A 19,039-nucleotide genomic window follows, 5' to 3' on the forward strand; every position below is an offset into this window, starting at 1 on the left:
CCTTTTTTTTTTTTTTTAGGCCGCCAAGTGAGATATGGGTCCATCTCTTGGTTTTAATGACCCTCCTTCCATACACGCACTGCATGTCATACACACAATGAGGTCGTCGAATCACCCCTCTCTTTATTCGGTCTTTATTTGTTCGTGTAGAAAAAAAAAAGACAACAGACCATAACTGGAATAGAATTTTGCACCCATTTTTATACATAACAGCGTTCTCATCATCACATCAGGGGTGACATTTATTTTTTTCAAGGAATAAGGATTTGTACAGAGTGGAAAGTAGCCACAGTGCTATTAAATAGAAACCGCAAAACAAGCACATACATTAAAAAATCAAATTAAAACAACCCAGTAGCTCTGCCAACATTGCTGCTCAACTGTTCCTCCTCCCTTAGAATATACCGGCGAGGGCATTTGGAAAGCAGCTGGCGCCCTCCCTGCTCTCTTGCTGTGTATGTTGAAGTGCACAGTGTGGCGGTCAGCCTGTTGTCCCTGTTATCAAAACATCCCCTTGTGTATCTTTGCTGCTTGAAGGCTACTGAAACTGGACGATAGGCCCTGAGTCAACTGCATCTTTCCATCTAGTTCATCTCACACAAGGTGGCAACTGATGTCAAATACCCCGCTGAGTCAAAACAAATTATTTCGCCTTTATCTATGCGTCTATGCTATATTTGATGACATCTTGTTATAATGTTTTTTTTTTTAATCGAGAATAGACACACGCATCAGAAGATTTTCAATTATGGAACTTTTTCAAATTTGCTATTGTACAAAGGAGTTGTAGGACCACACAGAAATACCAGGTATCGATAACGGGCCTTATTTTTGACAGTTATAAGATTGACTGAAAAAAAAAGGAATCCTGTGTACTTCAACTGTTGCTATAAAACTATTAATTTTATCCATATATTTAAGACTAAATTTGACATAATATGACTTGTTTCTGTGACAGTATAATGACACGATAAATAAAATAATTTTAACCATATGTTCTCATATGGGTTTAAAAGACACTCGTTATATTGTTAATAAATCCAATTTTTGCCATGTAATTAGAACACTGCTGTTTTAATTTCCATCAGAAAATGATGAGGTTCGAAAACGTTTGTTTCTGTTATTTAAACTCGGTCTCGGTCGTATAATTTGAGTTCCGAAATTAAGAGTCTAAGATGCATGACTTGGTTTCTTTTGTGTCATTAGTGAGGTTGACTTGATAATGAGAAATCTTAGTAATTCGACAGCTGATGTGTTTCTAAAGTGTGGGTCTTCCTCATTTCATAATGGGAGACAGAATACCCCCTCCTGCCCCCCATGTGGACTAATCTATTCCATGTCCAATTGTTCAATATAACTGTAGTTAGTACGTCATCACATACGAGGAATAAGAGGGCCACTGTTAATTGAAGCAGATAGTCCTCGTCATAGTTTTGGGAGCTTCACTTTGTTGTGTGCAGTAGTAAATGGGCTGTCACTTAAAAAGCGCTTTTCTATCTTTGGTACTCAAAGCCCTTTACACGGTTTCCTCATTTACCTACTGATGACGCAGCATCAGGAGCAACTGCGGGTTCAATATCATGCTTAGGAGACTTTGGCAAGGTCGCAATGGCTGGGGTTTGAACCCCCAACCTCTGGATTGGGAGGCAACCACGTCATGCCGTACCCAGTAGTCACATTGATAGGACGGGGTTCTGATGCACCTTCCTTCAGATGTCTAGCCATGTTTTGACTTACACCTACGTTGTAACATAGCCTTTTTAACCTATCTTCTTCCTCTTATGTGCCTCTTCTGCACCTACTCTGCATTAAACCAATTCTTTCAATCTCATTCCTAAAACAGCAGGATTCACTCTCTTTTCTTCTTCATGTTTGCTCTTTCCATCTAAACATCTATCCATCCATCACACTGACTCTCTCTCCTCTTGCTCTCTCTCTCGCACTCATTAGTCTCCCCATGTGGCGGTTTGTGTCTCATGTCTTTGTCAGAACTCTTATCACTGCTGTCAGCTCCTTTGGCGAGAACAAAGTCGTCCTCTACTCACGGCACCACAAAAGACGAGAGAAATGAAAGCGCCTCGGCTCAAAACAAAGAGGCAGGAAGGAGGAACAATTAAATTGGGTGAATTAATCCAGGGGAAAAGAAGGGGAGGGGGGTGCTTGAAACATGTATTTTCATGTCAACCACGATTTACTGTCATCTGTGCGTTATAACAACCGTCAATTTCTCCCTCTGTTATCCTGTCATCAACACAGCAAAGAGCATACAGTTGGTTGGAACGTATGGGAGCTATCTATACACACATTAATTGCCTTTCCTGTGTATTATAAATATATCTCCTTGTACATCAGCTAAACCTAGTATATCAACCTCAAATAAGTTACTGTGTATGAAGAACAGCACTTTTGAAAGACACAGAGATAGCCAAAAGAGAAAAATGTAACCATATATAAATAGCTCTGATAGAAGGACCCACTGTAAAAAGTGTGTTACAGAAGTAGAGTACAGTAGAGCAGGACAATTACTTCGGTCACGCAATAGCAATATCTGATCAACATGGCTGAGAACAGTCTCTTCTACTTAGCGAACATATCAGACTTGAACCAGCTGAGGCACAAAGGGTACTTTGGAAACCAAGGACAAAATGGCCAGCGGCCACAGGGTCGTCATCATAGAAATGGCGCCAGGCATTCAAGGCTCAGGGAGTGTGGCCCTGGGTTATCACGTGTAGGCATAATCTATGTCGGGAATGCCGCCCTCTCTGTAGCCACGGTTGGTACCATAAGTGACATGATGGTGGCTGGTTTGGCTAAGGATGGTGCCATTGAGGCTGCCTGCTCTGTGGCTGCTCCTGTATGTCCCATTTGCATGGGAAGAAGAAGAAGAAGAAGAGGGGAAAATGGTGTGGATGTAGGTGACATCCTCCAGTTTGGGCTGCAGGGGCTGATGAGCCATGGCCGTCATCTGGAACCCTGTAGGAGGGGCTCTGATCTCTAAGATGGAATTGTCTTTCTTGGTGCCAGACTCTACATAGTCGTCGTAATTTTTTGCTCCTCGGCCTCTGTTGTAGGAATTTGAGTCCCCTGACTTGTAACTTGGTCTTTGTCCATACCAGCAAAAAATACCAAAGATGAGCAGCAGGCTTACTAACGCTGTGGCTCCCCCAATGATCCCTGCCAACGGCAAGGCTGACAGCTCAGAGTCTTGTGTGTCCTTATTTGACCCCTCCCCCCTGGAGTTCACTACAGCCTCTCCAGTTTCTATCTGAGCACAGGCTGGAGTCGAATCTTTATTGTTCATTTCAACGCCGCCAACGCGAGCTGTCCCCATGTTGGAGCCGAGAAAGGTCTCCTGTCGTAATGGCAGCAGGCAAATGAGGTAATGCGAGCGTGGTGTGAGTTGGGTGAGATGGTACTGCCTCCTCTCTCCAGGAACAAGAGTCTCTGTGATGGAGCCGAGTGCCGCACTGGTACCTAACCTCAGCCATGAGAGACGGAACGACGGTGCCGGCTGCAGGCACAACCAGCTAACCAGAACACTGTCCGAAGAGAGAGCTTTCACAGTCAGCTCTAAGGCCCCTCCGGTTACATGTCCTTCTCCCCCTGCAGGAAGAGGCATAACCAGACCTGGCCGTTTGGCTCGGAGTGTGAACAGGGAACCTTGCGTGGGGACCAACAAAGAGTTAGTGGTAGTGCTGCCATGGGATACACCTTGCCCGCCCCCTCCAACACTATCGTCACCGCCTTCATTCTTTTCTGATGGATTTCCCCCGACTCCAATGGCCGGACCAGCTGGGGGTCCTTCGCACTGTTCCATTAGATAGGTAAGGTCTTTAAGGGACTGGCCCTTCACCGCTTCGGGCCCCTGACAGGTCAAACCCCTGACTGTTACAGCTGCCCCCCAGCTATGAAGCCATGCATGCAGCCAGCGAAGGCTGCAACTACAGTACCAGGGGTTTCCTCGTAGCAGCAGCAACTCCAGACTATCTGCATCCTTAAGAAGCCCTCGAGGCAGACTGGTCAGATTATTTCCTGATAGGTCGAGCTTCTGGAGCCGTCGCATTCCATCCAGAGCCCCTCGTGGTATGTGAGTCATCCCATTGTCCTGTAAATGGAGCCGAACAAGATGAGCTGATGGTAGGTTGACCGGTGGGGACTGCAAGGCATTTCGGACTAGTGACAGCTCCGTCAGATTGGAGAGGCGAGAAAAGGTGTCATCTGCAATGCGTGTGTTGGCGAGCAGATTCCCGTCCAGAACCAAGCGTCGTAAGGAGGAGAGCCCTCGGAAGGCATGCGTGGGGATGGTGTTGATTCTGTTGTCATCTAATCGCAGCTCCTCCAAGGATGCAGGCAAGCCTGCAGGGATGCTCGACAAGTGGTTCCGAGAGAGAAACAGCAGTCTGAGCCGTGGAGTCCCAGAAAAAGCACGCTCCTGTATGCTCACTGTAGATATTGAATTATCATCCAAGTGTAAACGCTCCAGTAGTGGTAACTTGGCCAGAGATGATCGTGGTAACGTTCGTATGTTGTTATCCTGCAAATGGAGCTCTCGTAATGACGGTGGAAGGTGTATAGGGAATTCATCCAACTGGTTGGCATACAGGTAAATCACTCGTATGGAAGTGCTGCGCTCCAGTGACGGAGGCAGGCCGGCGTTACTCAGCCGGTTGCTTTGCAGGTAGAGGATGGCGGCCGTCAATGGTAGAGGAGGAATTAGACTGAGTCCGCGGTCATTGCAATAGACAAAACCCTCATCGCAGCGGCAGACTGAGGGACAAACAATTCCGTCATCTCCCTCACCCGTCTCCAAGGCAATCGCGGCTGCAGCCAGTTCCAGCACCTCAGCCAATAAAGTGAGACATAGCAGGAGCAGGAAGAGCCAATCGCGAAGCTCCGCAAGACTTTCGGTTGCCATGTTGGTGCCCAGCTCCTGATGGGAAACAGAAATGTGAAACTGTTTTAAAACTGCTGCAAAGTCTCAGTGAGGACTGTACTGTAAATACTGTATTATATATGGTGTTTTATTGAAAGACTATTCCCACTTGCATTTTACATCACGGAGATTATTCTGAAGAAATATTTTGGGTTGACTTCCCCTTTAAAAAAATTTTTTTTCCTCCCTCCACACTATAAACACATGTAAATGTAGGTACAAACCCTGAATCACTTTTAAACACACTTTCTTGTTTTGCATTTTTAAACACCAAAAAGCTTAAGCGCTTTTAAACTGTGTAGAAAACGCTGTACGTATTGTAGTGTCTATTTTAGGAATGCGCCTTGAAGTGGCGTGTGACGTCGACAAGTCTGCGTAGGAGTGCCTGCGTTTTGGCGTGAGCTGTGCCTGAAAACAGTTTCTGTGTGAGTGTGTTCGCATTCATTCCTTTACTATTCTGCCGGTGTTCAAGAAACGTCTGAAATGTGCATCGATGACTGTGGCTCTCCTTTCTTACATCCGAGGGTATTACAGTACACTAGATGCCTAATAATTTCGAGAGGGTGTAATCATAAAATAATATGACGTCATACAAAGTGTAAGCCGCAAAATAGGGTCTCCTGCCAAACAAAGCAAACAGCTAACAGTGGCATTTTTAGTGACCTAAAGAGAGATTTTCATACATTTTAACGGCCAAAACACAATGAAGATGAGACGTTTTTTAAAGCGCTCGTGTTGGTGATCCGCCGTTCTTGAATCACTTGACATAAATGCAGTCAACTGTTACTAGATGTAAAGTTTTTCCTCTTACTTCAAGTAGTCATTCTGGGGATTGAATCGTTGAACATACTTCGCAGAGACTGCCCATTATTATTTGGGTCAGCGCAACCGAGCACAAGACCAATGGGCAATTTAACACAGCGAGAGATGTGAGGTGGAGTGATTGGCTGAAGAAGATTACGAGAATCAGGGAAACCAAATGGATGACAGGGATGGAGAAAATTGGACAGTGACAGAGATTAACCGAAATGGAGAGAGTGACATGAAACTAAAATGGTGAAATGATTGGGAGGAGGAAATCCAATGAATTGCACGCAGTTCTGTTGGTAGCTGTGAAGACAACAGACGTAATGACCTGGGTGTCACAGCACTACATCAAACCCCGCAATGAAAAGGAGCAATCGAAATGCTGAATTGCATCATGATTGGAGAAATGCTCACACAAACTAAGGAAGCGATCATAAAGCTTTCACATACTATTGTCTCAGTGAAAGCCGGCATGCATAATGCACATCTTGTCTCAGTTTCTCTATTGTTTGTGAAATGTCGGTGAATTATTCTGGCCTGAAATATCCTGAAATGTAATGCAACATGACTGCGGTCCTATATTATTGTATTATGATGTGTGCAAGTGAGCACTACTATACATAACAGGGAAAAAAAAACCCCAAATAATTATCTGCTCTCAATTCCACTCGCTGTGAGTGAACTATTTATAGAACATGAAGAACATACAGTGGTAAAAGTTGTGTTGATTACAGAGTGGCCTCGCCTCTTTTGAGTCCTTTCATTTTCTTTTCCTCAGGCTGTATATGTTTTTTATATGATTTGACAGCACATTTGATAAACAAATCTTCTTCGGGCAAGTATTTTTTCCCCCCCTTTCCTTTCTGTGCAAATGCGCCTGCATGCATGGGCTAGTATACAAACTCTAACTTGCTAGATGCAAACTTGCCCCTTAGCTGCAGTCAAAATCCATGCAAAGTGAACGAGACAAGGCAACAATAGAACAGACAGAGGGGTGGGTTGGGGGTTTGTGGTGGATGAGAAGGGACGGATGGAAATGCGGAAAGGAGGCAGATGGAGAGCAGCTCTGTCAGTCACATGAGGAGAGGGGGGATGGCTGGAAAGAATTGCGAGAAAGGAACTCATAATTAGTATGAGTGATTGTGAGTAGTTGATGTATAGGGGCATAGCCAGAAATTTTCAGAAGGGTGGCTAGGGTGACAAAACACCACACTGGTCAGATAGATGCATTGGGGTGGCCACAGGCGCGGACTGAGAAGTCTGGTTTATCTGATTTATTGCGCCCAATATGGGCGCCACGTAGGAGGGGAAGACTACTTGTCTGGGACAATGCTGACAATTGTCTGTGAATCTGTAAAGTTGGTTTTAGTAACAGTGTTGACTTTATATTTTACTTTAATTTAATCCCACTTGAAACATAAAGTGTAAAGTTGACCTTTGCGGTGATAGTAGTAATTCAGCCATGCAGACGGTTCATCTGTTACACCCGGAAATGACGTGATGTTAACTTTAGTAGATGTCTCCATGAAATGAAGAGATCAAAAAGCATCGTCTCATTTCCCCGAAATATTTCTACCTCCTCCCAACTTGCTCCTCTGTCGATCTGAGACGACCCTCTACATGTGGAACCATATTTACTTCCATAAACACTGTGCCGCGAGTCACTTGACGTGCTTTGTGTGCATTCGCATCACATCACGGATGCCTTCCGTTCACAATCTAAATACCATTTGTTTTTCTAATGTGAATGAGTACATAAAATGAGACGATTTCACAAAAATCTGAATTGGGAGTGACGCTCTGCAGTATGGACATGACCATAGTCATATAACATTTTTTTTGTACATTATTTTGTAACATGATATGTTCGTGTCAGAGGAGGATTAGGTCACTAAATACCCACTGATGGTCCGCCACAGGCTTGTACGCAGTGGTTAAGAAACAGACTGTATGCCATGTAATTTGGTCTGGACCCAGTGTTTGTTTTCTTTCTTTGGTTTTTCTCTGAATGGAATTTTCAGTTTCCATTTCAGCATTCCAAGCGTTGCCAGAATTTAAAAGGAACATATGGGCACAAAAGGGACTCTGAAAGGAGGAAAACATATTGGGAACGGTCTACGAATATTAATAGGCATATGCTTTAATTCAACACGATAACAGTTCTCCTTTTTGAGCTTCACTTTTTTCTTTTTATTTTGGTAACACATCTTCATAATGAGCCTCAGAATTGTGTTGCAATATTTACGCTTTTTCCCCCACCTCATATCTGTTTTCACTAGCCCGTGGCAGCCCAGCTTACCTCCTGCATATCTTCTCACATTTCCCCCTTCAACTGTTGAATCGCACATACTCAGTTTTGATCAATCAAGTCCAGCTCATTTATTTGGCCCAGATCTAATCTCTTGTTCACTTTCATTTTCCTAATTTATCCGAAGAACCTGACTGACAAGTGTTTCACTAGGCTTTTTTTGGGAAGATGACATGGACTTTACTCCGTATCAATATCCCTTTATAGTGTGTGTGCATGAGAGGATGACTAAAAGCGTGTGTAAGTGGCGTTATCGACCTTCGGTATGATTTCATAGGGCTTGCTAACCTGTTCAGTCCGTGTCTTTAACTTCTGCCGCAGTTGTGTATTTCTCTGTGAGGAACTGTTTGAAAGGAATTTTAGTTGGTTTTGTTTGAGCGACTGAGGATGTCGTCGCAGTGGGTATCGGCACTTTGTCTTCCTCCAGCCGTTCAGATATGTAGTCTAGTTTCTTGAGGCCGTGGTATCTTCCTCAGCTTGGACAAATGATGATAGGGATAATGATAGTCTTTACTACAGGGCTTCAGTAGCAACACCAGCATGGCTTCGGGCCACCACATTCGTGAACTGTGTTTTCATACTGCCGGGCTCTCTCGCTCTATCTGTGAATAAGTGGGATGCTAGGCCTGCCAACTCAAGTCATCCTCACCAAGCATCCACAGGCCTAATTCAGAAAAACACTCCTCCAACACCAAAAGGCGACAGTTTGGCCAGACAGTCCCAAATCAGGTTTTAGGCTCTAAGGTCCTTTTCTGAAATCAAAGACATTCCAGGATGCTCACGTGAGCAGCAGGTCATGCAAAAAAAAAAAAAGAGTATTGGACCAAAGAGCCTTTTCAAGGTGTCCTCTAGTTTTACTATAAATGTATAAATGTCCCAAAAATCCACTTGAAGGAATTTCAATAGAAAGTTCAGTCTTCTACAGATTATTTTTTTCCCAGTGATGCCTTTCACAGAATGTTGTTTTGAACACGTTTCCCTCAGTTTCTGCCTTGCTGTTAAAACTAGTCCACTCTGTTCAGGGCATTGAGGGCCTGTCCAGGGTGAAAAAGTCTCCCACAGGTCTGTAGAACTGTTCTTCCTGGTATGCTGAAGGTGCACTTCACTGATGCTTGCTCCAGCAGCTTGTTATGTTGCCTGGAAGGACAAAGAAGAGCACACTATTTACACTTCTTGTTTGAAATGATTGTACAGTATGTTGTAGATCTAGTTCCAAACGTACCCTTAATTAATGTAGTCAATGATCGGAATCAGTCAGGGAATTAGTGATTCAGTGTTATGAATCGCAGCACTTAATCTCAATCATTCTGTTCTGTGTGTGTATCTCTCTCTCTCTCTCTCTCTCTCTCTCTCTATATATATATATATATGCATATATATTTATATGATATCTGCATAAAAAACACTACAAACAAGAAGTGAAAATATTATCTGAAGTCTTGTTTGCAGTTCAGCCTGAGAAGAGACCAACCAAGAGAACGTCTGAGTGAATCAAATTTAATTAGTGAGACGGGGCTGCGTGATGAGGATGCATAAATGTCAGCCTTTTGCATTGGTTCTGGGCCAGTTCATTAACTGCAGTTTAGGGGAAGATCAAACTAAAACTGTTGGACACAGGAGCTCTCAATATTTCTGGCTCATGACACTCATTAAATGATAGGATGCCTGCTTGCACTCCCAGTCACTTGCTGCTAATAGTGCAGTGCATCCTGCACAAATTAGGTTCCAAATGCCGAACATCATCCTTTCACAATGCCAAAGCAGTAATGCAGTATTCAACTGGTTTAAAACCAACACGATTTAACGCTAATGGGACTGAATTTACTTTTCTTGTCAGTTATGGAAAATACCATCACTCAAGACATTACTGGAGATGCCACATTAAATGAGGACCAAAGGGAAAACAGAAGCTTTCGTTTCAGTGTCCCAATGCCAGCAAGTTTCATTCTTAAAACAATGAACCATACCGAAAAATCACGGGACCAAGAATTATCCTCTACTGATTATAGTCGAAATAAAGTCCATTGTGAAAATACTTCCTGAAGGTCAAGCCTTTCTTTATCTATGCGGTACATAATTCCCAGTGTGTGCAAGCACCCCATTAAGGAAACCATGTTTTATAGCTCTGCACACCTTATTTATTTATTTATTAAATTTAAACAAAGCATCGGAGGTTTCATTAAGCACCACTCGCTCAGTGTTTGTACCTTGAGTGCGGAGTCAAGCTCCCAGATGAACACTGGCTTCACCAAGACAAAGTCTTCATCAGGAATACAGAGTGTACAGAGACAAACTCATCAAGGCCATTAACTGCTCCGCTGCGCTCGCTCGCCTGTTCACTCCATCCCGGAATAAGTAGACTACATAACCAACTGGGACATTATCGTGCCGTTTGCTTAAACATAAATCGAGACAAATAAAGCTGTTCTCGTTTTCATTTTCAAAGGACACACGTGCTCAGAGGAACTTGGTCAGCACGCGTATGTCTGGAAATGTTTTCATCCTTGAACCCAACTCTGGTTGCTGCCTCAAATGGAAAGGAATGTGGTAAAATGACTGCACTGTTTACAGAAGTAGTTAGAGTTGTGTGTGACGTGGTAAATTGTCCTTTTTATCAAATAAACCAGGGGTGAGAACTCATTTGTGGCACTGTAAACAGATTTGTTCTGTATGCACAGAGCACAGTGAACGCGTGTCATGAAAACCTCTCGACATGAAACGGAATGCAAAACAAGTGCTGTCTGCAAAGCATATCCGCTTGATGACTGGCTTTGGGAGTAGTGAAATGATGTCAATAATCACAGATGGGGCTTTGTGCTTTCCACCTCTTCTGCATTAAACACTGACAAATCCATCCAAGTTCTCCATCCATCAATCTTCCAAATCACTACTTGAAAAAAACTCAATCTCCTGATGTACTTTAGGTGAATCTCAAAAAGCGTAAATAGCAAAGGTTGTACGGTTCGGAATTTGACGCTACTGGTGCGGACAGTCAGTGAGTGTGACGACTTTTCCCTTTGTCGAAAAAGTCAGCTTTTTGGGGATATATTTTTTGGGGGGTACCACGGTATCAAAGAGAAAGGGTATGTGAAACTTGCTTAGAAGAGAGGCAAGCATGGTAGCACTGACACTCGCACTAAAATATATCACATCAGAATCTACGAGAGCGCCGCCCATCACTCATATTAATCGACAACGATTTAGCTTGATTAATCATTCTTAGTCCCCGTTTAACTTTAATTTGTCCAAATCTTTGAATTTCAGCCGTTCAACAGTAAATATCTGATTTCTGTCATTCTCCGTGAAAGCAGACAGATTACAGTATCATTGTGATTCAGCCAAAAAACTCACCATGTTTGCTTATTTTCTGACATCAGGAGCCAAATCTGTAACTAATCATCATTTGTTTGTGTGTAATTACCTGTTTTTCAGGTTCATTGATTATTCAACGCCCCCCCCCCCAAAAAAAAAAAAGCGTCAGATTAATCAATTATCAAAATGGTTCGTAACGTTGTTTTGAAAGGAACGGTTTCATCCAGCCATGGGAGTTGGTGTGACTACAGTTGGTAAAATAAATACACAAGACTTGAAACCGAGGCAGATAGAAAGCTCACTAGGGTGGCTAACATCAGCTCTTTCTGGACGTGGAAAAGAGCAGATTATTAGCTGCTCATTTTGGGAGAAAGTAGTTTTTATTGTGTTTATGCAAACATTTCATAATAATACAATTTAGAGCTGTAATTGCAAAACAGCAATGCCATGAAACGGCAAAATTTTTGGTCGCAGTCGTCATACCGTCAGACTCTGATACAGGCCCATGCCTAGCATCTACTTCACATCCTAAGAAGTGAGTTAAGACACGAGACTCGAGCCTCATATTCACACACACGAGTTTTTCATTATTACTTGTGGTTTGCTCCATTTACACTTATGTTGTGGATGTACTGAAATGTGTGAGGTGCTTGTACATTGTCGCCTTCCTGTTACTATTTATTAAAAAAATCACACCTGTGGACAGTTTAGAGTCTGGAAGTAACCTAAGAAACATGTTTTCGGAATGTGGGAGGAAGTGAGGAGAACATGTTAACTCTCCACAAGAGCCCAGACTACAATATGATATGATACTATACTCACTGTAAAATGACCTGCACAGTTAAATTATTTCTAATCGTGACAGTAGATTTTTTATTTCTTTTTTTTGCTTTATTTACTAAGAAAATTGTCTCAAAATCCATACCGATTGAAGGTTGACCACTGTTCTCGAATGACCTTCGATAATCCACTGTATAAATGATCACTGTGGGGTTCTAATGACCTTCATTTGCCATGCGTGAACAGCAACGAAGAGTCAATTTTGGCCCGGATAATATGCACCGCTTTAGGCAGCGTGAATCAGACAAGGGGTTTGGGAGGTAAAAGCTAAGAATCTTGGTAGAAGTGAAAACAACTTGTAACTAAAAGTTGCAAGAACCCTGGAAAAATCTCTGACACTTTGGTGTCACATCACGCTGCAAGTGGTAACTCCAGGCTTTTGGAGAAGCTATCTTGCATATTATCAGACAACGCTCGTCTATAAATCTTTTTCCTCATGTGGTAGAGGGGAAAAGGTGAAATCAAGTTCTTTTTCGAAGAAATGAAAAAAAAAGAACTAATAACATACTCCGAATGAAAGGCAGATAGTTGTATTCACCTCATGACCAAAAAAAAAAAGCCCGAATGTCTCTCGATTGGACCGAAATCATTTGACGTATTACAGGAAGATAGCTTTTGTCAGTTGTCCTGATATTAAAATGCTGCAAACAATGATGGGCTTGAAGGAATAATAAAGATGCATTGTAGCATTGATTCACTTGGCTTTTAATGAGCAATAGGAGGAACATTTAAAATTGCCATTGTGCTATTTTTCACAAGTGTTGCTGGCAATATCCTCTCACACTGATCACTCATCACAGGTCACCCCCGCCCACCAGTCCTTTGTTTAACTTGTTTTGTCCTGTATAAAAGAGAGCATCTCATTGCTGAGGGGGACACAAATCACTCTGCTTGTGTGTGACAGTCCATGTAACCTACTTGCACTATGTGACATTCATCGTGCTTTCTCCCATCCATTGCTTCCCCTCTTTCCTTGCCTAGCACAATACTGAATACATGTAAAGCTAAAATTCTCACCTAAGAACAACATTGACAGTAGGGCTGGGGCCGATACATATTTTTAAGAATCGATTAGAAATTATGCCATCAATTATTTGAGTAATCAGATCAAGAACTATTTTGAAAACAAAAGATCAATGCAAAATATGCACGTGAGGTGGAGGTATAAGTCCACACGCGGTCACTATCCTCACGTTCTACATTGGAGCATCCATGACTGTGAATGTATGTGGCCTGACAGGGCATAGTTTGGCCTGGTGAGTGAATGTTGCAGCTGGCTGTTAACTGGCTAACCGTTAGCCAGTCTGCGCAATGATTCCCTGAGTACCAGTTGTGGCCATGCAGCTTGTTTATGAATGTGCTTATTACGTTTTTATTTTATGACCGTTTGATCAATAAAGCAATTGAAAGCGACTGGCGGCTGCGTCTACCATTTACCACCTTTGGGGCATAACACTATGTTCAACTAGTGGTGGTTGACTGTATTGAATTGGCTATCGATGTGTACGTTATCTTTTGTGGGCAATCTTGTGCAAGCCACTTCTGCCTTGTAGTCTGTAAGTTGCACTAGTTTTTTTTTTTTGTTTGTTTTTTTTTAAATGTGACATCCCAAACATTTCAAACATCTTTTATGCACCCTTTCCTCCTGGATCTTATTTCTATGTGAGTCTGCAGTAACAGTCTACTTTTTAAAAAATGATCACGACAAAGCGTCGAGACAGATGCCTCGTAATTCGCAAACATTCAACTTGAGAGCTTCAAACAAAAGTCAGATTGTTGAGCTGAACTAATCATTTCACTAAGACGCCAATTAAACAATCCGGGACAATCATTTAGGACAAGGCGATCTGACTTCATTTGCAATTATGTGATATAATCTACTTTGGACAAAGTCCAGTCAGGATTAGCAAAAATAGGTAATTGAGTAATAGACACGCCCACTTAAAAGGCTTTATAATTGCAATTAAATGCCACAAAATGACGGAAAAGCTCGACTTCTTTCTAAATGAAGCTCCTTAACTCCCTTCAGTGTAGTTCGCTGGCACCAAGATGTTGGGATTTACTCATCTGTTTCTGTCACAAAATTTCAGAACCTCTTTTCTTTTTTTGATGGTTTATTATTATTGCAGAAAAGTTGACACATTCAAAGAAGGTACAAGCCCGGTGTGAGTAAAATACTCAAAGCCCAATCTGCCTCCTCCTATAATCTCCTCAAGATGACCTTCTATTTGCATTAGCGCCGTTTTGAAACAAATTCATAGACAGTGTCGGAGAAATTAACTGAATCAGAACTCAATTTCCATCAAAGCTTTGCTCCATCAGGCTGTGGAGAAAAATAGAGAGCAAAGAAAAGTGACAGCTGTGATACTTGGCAGTGTGCTCGCTCTGTAGGGAGTGAGGAGACAGGAAGTGAGGGGAGTAGGAGCTCGGGATTAATAGTGGGACCGAATTGTGAGCACTTTGTAATCATGGGGCTGTCTAACCTCGGTGTTAGCGAGGTTGATGAGCACGCGTCCCCGCTGACACACACTCTCTCCACATCCGCTCTGCTGAATATTAAAACGGGGAGGAGAATTCCTCGGAGCCCCATTGTCAGCCCGGGCCTATTGTTCTCTCCTGGCCTTTGGCTCGCTACGCGTCTGTGTGTTTTTAGTATTAATGCACAAATCGGTGTCTACAATGTGTGCTTATGCATATAACGGCCGCATCTTAGCAGCATGTGGCGGCCGTCCGCAGCCGAGCGGCAGTTAAGAACGGCAGTCAGGGTGATGGGTGGGGCAATCGCGGCCCGGCATGGCCCATAAAGATGAGCGGCTCGAGAGCAATCGAAGCAGCCGTCGGGACCAAATGCTGGCAATTATTTCACCTGGAGGCGCCATCTCTTAAAATGAACACTCTCATTAAAATTGGCCATGTGTGCTCACTGCGCACATGTGTGCGCATTTAAATGCGTGCTTGCAGTTTAGCAAAGTCTGTGGCAGCACAGATGCTCGTCTTGCAAACAGTTTGTGTTCACTCGCATGTGTCTATAATTCAGAGTGTGTGTATTTGAACTTGTTTCAATTGCGACGGTACACGCGGGTGAAAATGAAGTGCATACATTCATCATTAAAATATTCATAATGCTGATTTCAATTCACACGCATTCGTCACGTTATGGTCTTGCATAAATGTGCACTTGTACTTTCATTAAAAGCTATGTATTATAAAATACTTAGTAGTGAATGTCGCCCCTGTAAAAAGAGGTTAATTGGATATATGCGCTTTTCATTGCACTGGGTAAGTATATTTTTAATCAACTTATTCCAATTCTGCAATTCGGCATGGTTCATGTGAAAGAAATTTTCTGGAAATTTTCTCATGTTCGCTACATGGATATTCGTGATGGGCGTAGGAACTGATTATTTGAATCATTTCAAATTATGACAATTATGTATAGTTGATTGTTGAACAATAGTGTCTTGAAGCCAGTGAGGCAAATCGAAATGAATTCACTCAGGACGAGTCGGACTGAAGGCCCAACAACATGATGTCATTGAAGGCCCAGACGCACACAGACTGCTTCTATGGCACAACTACGGTCAACGTTTATGTCTTTAACACAACACTGACCTGGAAATAGGAATTCTCCAGATTGTAATCTACCCCTTGACTACAGTGAGTTGACCCCCTACCCCACCTTCAAAAAATTAATGTATTAAAAAATAAATTAAAAAAAAAAAGAAAAAAAATATATATATACACACACACACACACACACACACACACACACACACACACACACACACACACACACACACATACATATTTTTTTTTGGAGGGGGGGGGATATATTTCCTATCATATTAGGCATTAGGTTAGAGCAGGGGTGCCCAAACTTTTTTGACCGAAGATCTACTTTTCGATCAACCAACCTCCCGCGATCGACGCTTTACCGCGCACGTGCGCATACGCACACACGTCCACACGCATGCCGTGTTGAGCAATCGCCTGACGCTGAGGCACACGATGCACATATGCAGCCTGTTAACGATCGTAACTCACGCGTACCGTTTTAAAATGCTTCTCTCGGCCCTCCAGATTCCCATTATTTGCCCGTCCCCTCTGTGAATTGTACAAAACAAACTCCGAATGAGAATAATGACAATGATAAAAGATATAGCGCAACAACTCGGATCACAAGCTGCAACCTCAGACTGCTGAGCACTAACAACTTCCGGTGACGCAGTCACACGTCACCGTAGGTTAAAGATGACCTGCTTTATTTTATTTTCTTTTTAAAATACTTTTTGTGAAAGTGAGACTGATAGAATGGTTAGGGTGCAGTGTGCATGAACACAAAAAATATATTACTAACATGCACAGAGACACAAATGTTTTTGTTTTTTTTTCTCCCCCCTCCACCTCGGATCGACTTGGGACCAGTCCTTGATCATGTTTGACATAATGGGCACCCCTGGGTTAGAGTGTATTTGTAATGGAATCATATGGAAACGCAAAGAATGGGGAGTCCCTGTCACTGAAATGCATTGGTACGGTCAAGGAATAGGGTGAACAGCCTCTCAAAATATGTGTTTGTTTGTTTATTGAAGATATAAATAGATAACAGAAATTTGGCAGGAAGTTAAGGGAAGTTAAAAAAAAACCCAAATAGTCATCATTCAGCACAATTTACATCTTCACGGGAAGTAGGAAGAAGTAAAAAAAAACGTATCTAGTCCGACTAGAGAAGTTGTTTGATATTAATATAATACTAGATCATTCATTTAGTATATCTCAATCTGAAAAGAAAAGTCTACATACAGACCTAATCAAGTATCCAAATGCAATTACACTTCTGCGTGCTGTACTTATGTATTACTACAACTTTCGCTATGTACAGGGACTACATAAGCACACACTCAGGCACATTTATACTGTATATCACTATACTCATAATCAATATTCTGTTACAGTACAGCATTTAATCAATTTCCCAACTTAAATCTGATTTATGTGTTGTTGCTTTTATTATCTTTACTTTTTAACCTGTTTTTGTACACAGCAAGCGATTCACACGTTTTTCAGGTCAGTTTCCAAATTATTCCACAAATTAATACCTATTACAGAAACACACCTTCGCTTCATGTTTGTGCTTGTTTTGGATTTTTTTTTGTGGATATCCACATTTATTCTCGCCTGTTTCCTCTTTTTGTGCCCATCCAGTATAGTGTATGTGGAGCCTCAAAACCTCATCTAAGGTCAGGTTTTTCTGTTGCAGTGGGTCAATGGGAGCGCTCAATTGCTTGGTGTGCAGCAAAGAGTTGCCACCTGTCATTTTTTTCCTTCAATTGTCCAGTGCATGTGTCTTTTATGAAAGTGGGAGAAAGCTGGAATACCCGCTTGGGAAGAACATACAAACTCCACCCAGAAAGGACAAAGCCAAGATTCCAACCTGAAACCTCAGAACTTTGAGGCAGGCGTGCTAACCACTAGCACACTGTACTGCTTCAGAATAAACTGCTTTAAACAAGTATCTATGCGGAAGAACACTCTTTTCCAGTTGTCTAAAATGAACATAGAAAAAAAACGTACAAGTCCTCACACCTAGGCAATTAGCGCGCCCTAGAAAAATAACAAACAATGAATTAATTTCCTCATGATGAATCAATTTACATATTTTTTATTCATACAGTAACTTGGTGATTCCTACCCCTGACTATTACTTTGTGTATTGGTGTCTCTGGATTTATACGCATGTATGTGTGTGTGACTGTTTAACTAACCCGCACACGTAACATTCCCATCTATGCCTCCCTGTTTCTCATTTATGGAGCAGGCGGCAGAAAGAAGGAGTGTAGAGGGGGCTGAATGAGAAAACAAGTGATTGGGAAGGAAGAGAGGGAGGGTGTGAGATGGTGAAACGGAGGGCGGGGAAAGGAGGTGGGGTTGCAAAGGTGCATGCAGAAAAGATGAAGTCTGGCTGGAGTGAAATGGGGAATGGGGGGTGGGGGGGTGGTGAGGACGACAGAAAGAAGAGCCTGGGAAGAGGCGAGATAGAGAGGCAGGGGCTGCAAGATGGGGGGGCGTGAGAAGGAAAAGAGGCGGAGGAGGAGGCAGCAGATTTATGATGCCATTGGAATGTAATTTGGAGACAGAAATTACTGTCAGCCTGTGCGAGGTTTAAAGTCACTGAAGCCTGAATCCGGGGCCTGCCTCCACGTGTGTGCGTGTGGCAGGGGGTACAGACAAGTGCCTCGCAAATGCGATGCACAACAACATCCATGGAAGCTCTGACCTGCAGCTACTTCTCTTTCATTGCCAATGCATGTGCGTCTGCGTGCGAGAGCGCGCACGCGCCGCTCCTCCATGCATGGGCGATGTGACTCCATGGCATAGGAACACAACCCAGCATTCATATTTAGCAGCTCATATTTCATCCATGCTTGAAGACACAGATAGACAGGCAAACGCACGCACACACACACACACACACGCACACACACACACACACACACACACACAGTTAAAGTATTGTCAGCCTCAGAGGGCCTGGCGGAGTCAGTCGTGGGTGTCGGCATGGACAGAATGAAGGTTGGGTGCATGTTTGGCCTGGAGGCGGGGCGCCACCGAGTGAAAGAATGACAAGGAGCGACCAGGAAGGTAGAGGTGAGAGAGAGCGAGAGATTCTTAAGGGGGCTAAAAAAGAAGAGTGTGAGGGATGTGACTGGCTTTCTAACGCAGAGACACACAGCTTCCATTTAGCGTGAGGCGGCCAGAGAAGGCGAGAGATGAGGGGAGCGGCTGAGCAAGGATAATCAGCAGAGATCTCAAGGCAATGCAGTATCCCCCCCCCCCCC

At 43.0% G+C, this 19,039-nt stretch overlaps 2 protein-coding genes across 5 annotated transcripts in view; one reads left to right on the top strand and one right to left on the bottom strand.

The window, feature by feature from the left end:
- Positions 1-19,039, top strand: part of macrod1 (mono-ADP ribosylhydrolase 1) — a 156,678-nt gene that overhangs the window by 35,296 nt on the left and 102,343 nt on the right. The gene's annotated exons all lie outside the window — the stretch shown is intronic.
- Positions 21-19,039, bottom strand: part of flrt1b (fibronectin leucine rich transmembrane protein 1b) — a 52,649-nt gene continuing 33,630 nt past the window's right edge. For both annotated transcript variants that reach the window (XM_019869951.1, XM_019869950.1), the window contains exons 2-3: positions 8,337-9,185; positions 21-4,930 (exon numbers count right to left, since the gene is read on the bottom strand). In XM_019869951.1, the coding sequence (XP_019725510.1) occupies positions 2,723-4,915 (2,193 nt within the window). In that variant the 5' untranslated portion in view covers positions 4,916-4,930; positions 8,337-9,185 and the 3' untranslated portion in view covers positions 21-2,722. The remainder of the gene's footprint in view (positions 4,931-8,336; positions 9,186-19,039) is intronic.

This window comes from Hippocampus comes, unplaced genomic scaffold (assembly GCF_001891065.2).
Source record: "Hippocampus comes isolate QL1 unplaced genomic scaffold, H_comes_QL1_v1.1 scaffold9, whole genome shotgun sequence".
In the NCBI taxonomy this organism is placed as follows: Eukaryota; Metazoa; Chordata; class Actinopteri; order Syngnathiformes; family Syngnathidae; genus Hippocampus; species Hippocampus comes.